Source organism: Pteropus alecto, unplaced genomic scaffold (genome assembly GCF_000325575.1).
Source record: "Pteropus alecto unplaced genomic scaffold, ASM32557v1 scaffold164, whole genome shotgun sequence".
NCBI classification, from domain to species: Eukaryota; Metazoa; Chordata; class Mammalia; order Chiroptera; family Pteropodidae; genus Pteropus; species Pteropus alecto.
The window spans coordinates 25,170,527-25,176,526 of NW_006439568.1; the positions used below are offsets into that span (position 1 = coordinate 25,170,527).

Genomic DNA, 6,000 nt, shown 5'->3' on the forward strand with positions numbered 1-6,000 from the left:
GAATAATTTCTCGATAATGGATCAGATCATTTTGGTGTGTGTGTGTTTGTGTCTGTGTTTGTGGGGGTGGGTGGCTGGGTAAGGCATCCTTTCCAGTGTAGAAGAATCTCCATTTCTACCCATTCTAGGCCTCCTTCCCCACTCTCCCACTCACTCTCTCATTTCCAATGGTGACCTTGGAAGAATAAAGAACATATAGATTCCAATGTCTTTGGAAATTATTTGCCTACAGATGGCACAGAGAGTTCTCGTCTTCTCCCTCCTTTTGGGAAGAAGCTTGTGGCCGTCCAATGGGACAAGCAGGAAGCCTGATTCAGGGGTGAGAGAGGCTGTGTTAGCAAGGCCACATGGCCCAGGTCTAAAGCCATCTGCTCCACGGAGCTTTCACCAGGAAGAAATTAGCTGATATTCTACACTCTTCTTTTGTTTCCAAACTTGACTGGAGATGGGGGTATTATTATAATTGATCCTCTAACAGGCAACTGATCTGCTCATAAACTGTCCATGGTGTTTTGTTACATTCAGAATAACATCCTAACTCTTCTTCATCTGTCTCCCCAGCCTCAGGTACCACCCACTCCTCCCTTCTATTCTTCTTCAGCTCTTGGCTGATCCCAGACTTCCCAAGTCAGGGCCTTCTCACAGGCTGTTCCCCCTTCCTGAAAATGGCCCCACCCCCTCCCCCCACTTTGCTTGGCCAACTCCCATTCACATTTTGGTTGTCAGCTTAAACATCAGCTCTTTATGGAAGCCTGCCATGATTTCCCAGACTAGATTAGGTCCCTTTTGTAAATTCCAATAGCACCCATTTCTTTCCCTTTATTGCAGTGCACACGTCTGTAATCACTATGCTTTCTTGGTTCATCATTTACACACTCTAGTTAAAGAACTGGGGTGAAAATTTCAATATATTACAATGTTTGGTGCATTTAATATAAGTTTTTTTCTTCCCCTCCCAAAAGCCACATCTATAATTTATTGATGGCATATCATAAAACTGCTGTTGACCTCCTGACACCCTATGATCAATCTTAATGTTATAAAAGAAGAGCCAATCAGACATCATGTGCTTCCCAGTGTGACACACAGTACCACCTATGAAGCTGTCCCACTGTAGGACAGAGAACTGAACTGGAATCTGGACTCAGCTTCGACATCTAACATCCAGTTTACAGGAAATATGGGGCACAGAGAGATACTGTAAATGACACTATGAAAATGCAAGCAGCAAAATCCAGACATGAGAAACTATAGAAAAGACAATATGGTTACTTTGACAAATAAATTTCAAGGTAAAAAGAGGTGAGGAGGGACTACAGATTAAAAGAGATTTAAGAGCTGTAGCAAATGCAATGTTTGGACATTGTCTGGATCCTATTTGAACAAATCAACTGTAAGAAACCTAAGAGGTGACTGGGGAAAGGCGAACACTGACTGTATACTGTTAACTGTGAAGCAACTAAAAATGGCATTGTGGTTATATTTTAAAAAGCAGTCCCTGTACATTAGATACAGTGTCTGAGGACTGCTGCAAAATAATCCAAGGTGTGGGGGGTAAAAACGCAACAAGACTGGATGTGTGTTGATAAAATTTTTAAAAATTATTGAAGTTGTCTTGAGTATAAAAAAAAAAAGAGCCAACAATTATTTGTTTCATTTGCCTCTAATAGACTCCGAGCTCCAAGAGGGCAGGGAGCCACCCTGTCCCGCATTGCCTGCCACCAGCGTGGTGTCCAACACACAGGAAAGGCTCGTACGTATTTACTAAACGGAAGACCGCCGCTTCAGACAACCCAATTTACAAATGAGATGTGCTCTGAAGGCTTGTCTGAAGCTTAGAATACATATTTTTGAATAGAATTACTATTTAGAAAAGTAGCAAACTTCCCAATTACACACACACACAAAACTGCCTCTAATTAGATTTCGACGACCCCTAATCCTGTTGTACAATATTAATTCTAAGGGAAAAGGGAGACTGACTTTCAGTGTGTGGTACCAGGCAGGGACTTGAGCCTATCAAGATTTGGAGTAGGTGGCAGCACTGAAGAAATGGGGAGAGCAGATGACCTTGGGAAGCGGGGAACTTTCGGTCTTGCACAAATGTGCTTCTCCTTACCACAACTGTATCAAAGGGAAGGTGTTTTTCAAGAGCCATCAATGAACAGGTCCTTAGAACTGTGGGAGACTTCTTCAAGGAAGTAGAAGTGATTGGGGATTAGAGACGAAGACCGAGGTGTTCTAGCACCAGCTGGACTCTAAAAGCTGAAAATAGCCTCATGCTTTTGGCAGGAAACAATTGGCCAAAACTTGAAAACTAGATTTCAAAAGCCAGCTTCAGCTCTTTTGGGACTGTCATTGTGACAAATGCATGTCCTTGTGATGTCAAATTCCTAAGGAAGCTAGACGGCAAAAGTGTTACTAGATTTAACCTCCCCATCTCACTGAGAGAATGGGCTAGACATAGACTCATCTGGGAATGCACCTACAAATCAGTTTACTTCAAAAGCCCAAGAAAATTGTGGGGGAAGATATCTTATCTGAGATATCTTTCTCCTAATCTCTATTTCACAGACTTAAGTGTCAAAGCACTTATTATTATCATAACCATATACATGAATTATATACTTGAAGACCAGTCTAGAGAGAAAGGACAGGTTTCGCCAGCCTGTGCTTTGAGTGAGATACTTATCCATTTTAAGCTTCTATTTCCTCTTCAGTGAGGTGGGGATATTGCTGCCTGACATGCATGTGTGAGGCTTACACAGACTCAATACAAAGTGCCCAGCACAGTGCTTGGCAGAATAGACAACCCGCAATCAATCAGTCACCGCTATCGTCCTCACCATAACTGTCATAATCGTTATCGTCATCATTAAAAGCTGTGAGTCACCCTGTGCCATCCACTTCCTTAGAGTAAGAAACCCCAACAGACTGTTCTCCCTGAGACTTTTAAGTAATTTTTAGCATTCTTTTGTCTTTAGTGTGTCCTTTATAAAAGTTAAAGATAAAATCTGGAAACAACAATGGTAGCAGGATTATGTCTCGGACTTTTTATTAAGCACCTTCCCACTGTTTCTCGCTTGTTAAACAAGGGCCTGTCTGTGGTCCAGATGCCTGCTCTCCTTTTCTGATAATCACTAGCTTTTTCTTCTTCAATTTGTACCAAAGGCTAGGCATTAAAAAGCAGGAGGGGTGTGGGAACAGCATTAAAGTATAAAATAAGTCTCTTCACAAAAAGCCAAAGTATAGAGTAGTTTCAGCCAAAAAAAAATTTTTTTGTGGTTTAATAAAAATAATACAGTGGCCTAAATCATTACAACAGGCCCTTCATGGCAAACGGGTGGGAAGGGTCACGGCATCGGGGCCAGAGTGGGGAGCAGAGGCGCTGAGGGGGACACTGATGGAGCAGCCGCCACCATCCTTGAGAATCCGGTGTGTGCGAGGCACCGTGCTAGGCCTCGCAGATGATGTTACTTCATTTACTTCACCATAAACTCAAAATAAATATTATTATTTCACTTTATTAGAAAGGGAACAGGCTAAGAAGTGCGTTGCCCAAAGTCCTACAGCTAACAAGTGACAGAGGTAGAATTCACACCCGAGGCTGTCTGACGATAATGTCCACATTCTTCCTATCATCCCCCTTTGCTCCAGGAGAGATTTTCATGTCCCTGACCGTATCACTCGGAGAAACCGCACACCTCACCAACCTGCCTGGAGACCTAGTTTTTAGATATCTACACAGGAAATGTGGCGAAAGAACAATTTAGGATGTATAGCCAACTACCTACTATACCCAGGAGCCCACCAATTTCTCTGAGACCACCAACAAGTACATACCATGACATCTGCTTCCCTTGTGGCATATCGAAGATTTGGATCTAGCCAGTACATTATGGATTTCACTTGCTCAAAGTTCAGGAAGAGGAGGAAGACCAGGAACAGGAAGTAGAGCACGCTGAGTCCTGAGGGAAACAAAAGACAATCTCACACTGAGGAAAGGTCTGGTGTCAGTTGCACAACACACATTAGACCCCAATCACTTACAGCCAAAGCAGACACTGATACAACACAGCGTGTTGAGACACAGTCCCCCCAACCTCCCATTACAATCTGGTGTCTGCTTTGATGAAAGTCTGATTCACAGTCCTAATACAGATTGAGGGTAATACTTGATGAGAAAATGATGCTTAAGGTGAGAAGTGAAGGACCAGCAGACAGAGGGTGTGGGTGGAAGTACAGGGATGGATTCAGGCAGAGAAAGGTGTGCAAGTAGGTCCCTGGAAGGAGAAATGTCTGGAACACGTGGTGGGGTGCCAGCAGAAAGAAGGAAGTAACAGTCAGGGCTTGAAGTGACAGTCAGGGCTTGGGGGCCATGGCAAAGATTTCAGATTTTATCTTAAGTGAAACAAGAAACACTTGATGGGTTTTAAATACTTGATAGGTTTTAAATGGGGAAATAAGATGATCTAGGTAACATTTTATAGAACTGGCTTTGATTGCTGTGTAGAGCGAAGAGATGTGGGCAAGGCTGGGTGTGGACAGCCGTCTGTGGGGCGCTTTAGTAGTGGCAGGTGTTAAGTGTGAGAGGTAGCCGAGGGCCACTCATCTGAATCTTACACCCCATGTTAGCCCTTGCAGGCATTATGTTACTATCACAGCACATCATATCATATCATCATAACTGGTATCCTAATAATCATCCTATGTCATTTAAAAATAAAGTTAATCTACTTCAAGAAGGCAAAAAGCCTATAAATACGTTTTGGAAAGATTTGAAAATCATCCACCAGTGGCTTTGTCACTTCTCTTTCTGTTGAACCTGCTAGAATTAAAATGTTAATGTAAGATATCTAGACACTGTGACACAAATGACCTTGGATCACAGTATCCTATCTAAACTTGGCTCAGCACTAATCTGCAATGAACCACTCCAGAGGAGAGAACATCTGTTGCTGGAACAAAATCCCCTGTAATGGCTATAGCGCCAGGCCTTTCAACAGAAAGCTCCTGGTCCCCAGGGCTGTGGGGGAGGGCTCGGAGTAGCATGGCCACCCAGTCGTGCATCCCAGGGCACAGGGAGCACGTGTCTCTAGGCACATAGATATGTGGACCTCCACAGGTTAGCACTTACGTTCCAGCTATTTTACAAATTTTCACCTCAAATGGGTCCGCTATACCTTATTATAATCCTTTCAAAATAAGTATTTTAAGACAGAAGGAAAGTGTCTGTGGAATAGGGGTTCTGAAACTAGAGTTTAAGATCCATGAAGCTCAATATAATTCGCAGAATTGTGTGTGTGTGAGCATGTGTGCATGGGCTATGTGTGTGCGTGCATCTAGGAAAGGGTCTATCGTTCTCGTCGGATTATCAAAAGGCTCCATGATCCTAAAAAGATCTCAGGTATGAGATAAAACTGCTCATTACCTGTAATGGACCATGTGAAATAGGAAAAATTCAGATGTAGCCAACTAGCCAAAAATAACTTCTAACTTTGAGCAGAAATATTAAATCCATGAGATGTATGACACAACTGGGACTTTTTTTTTTTAAATGTAAATAAATGTTACTTCTCTTCAAAAGATCCTCCCATGGCTTCCTACTGCCCTTCACATCCACAGTCCCTCATGGCCCACAAGCCCTGTAAGGTTTCATCTATGCCCAGCTCTGACCGTTCTCTCAGTACTCCCTGGGGAGCTGCTATGCTCTGACCACTCTGGTCTGGAACACACGAAGCTTTTTGTAGCTGGGGACCACTTTAGTAGCAATGCTTTTGCCCGGCCTCCACTCACTGTCCTTGCACGTCCACAGCCTTCTTTGCATGCAGGTTTCTGATTAAGCATGCTGCCTTCAAGCCTGGGTCACACGCAAGCGAAAGTCCTAACGCTGAAGCAACAGCTGATATTTTTTGAATATTGATTTGTTTAATAGTTTTGTTTGCTATAGTTGTCCTCCCTCCTCGCGGCCCCTCCCCTGCAGCCTCAGGGCCAGAGCAG

At 43.3% G+C, this 6,000-nt stretch overlaps 1 protein-coding gene across 2 annotated transcripts in view; it reads right to left on the reverse strand.

The window, feature by feature from the left end:
- Window positions 1–6,000, reverse strand: part of PTDSS1 (phosphatidylserine synthase 1) — a 59,532-nt gene that overhangs the window by 31,175 nt on the left and 22,357 nt on the right. For both annotated transcript variants that reach the window (XM_006916666.3, XM_006916667.3), the window contains exon 4: window positions 3,844–3,968. In XM_006916666.3, coding sequence (XP_006916728.1) covers window positions 3,844–3,968 — 125 coding nt within the window. The remainder of the gene's footprint in view (window positions 1–3,843; window positions 3,969–6,000) is intronic.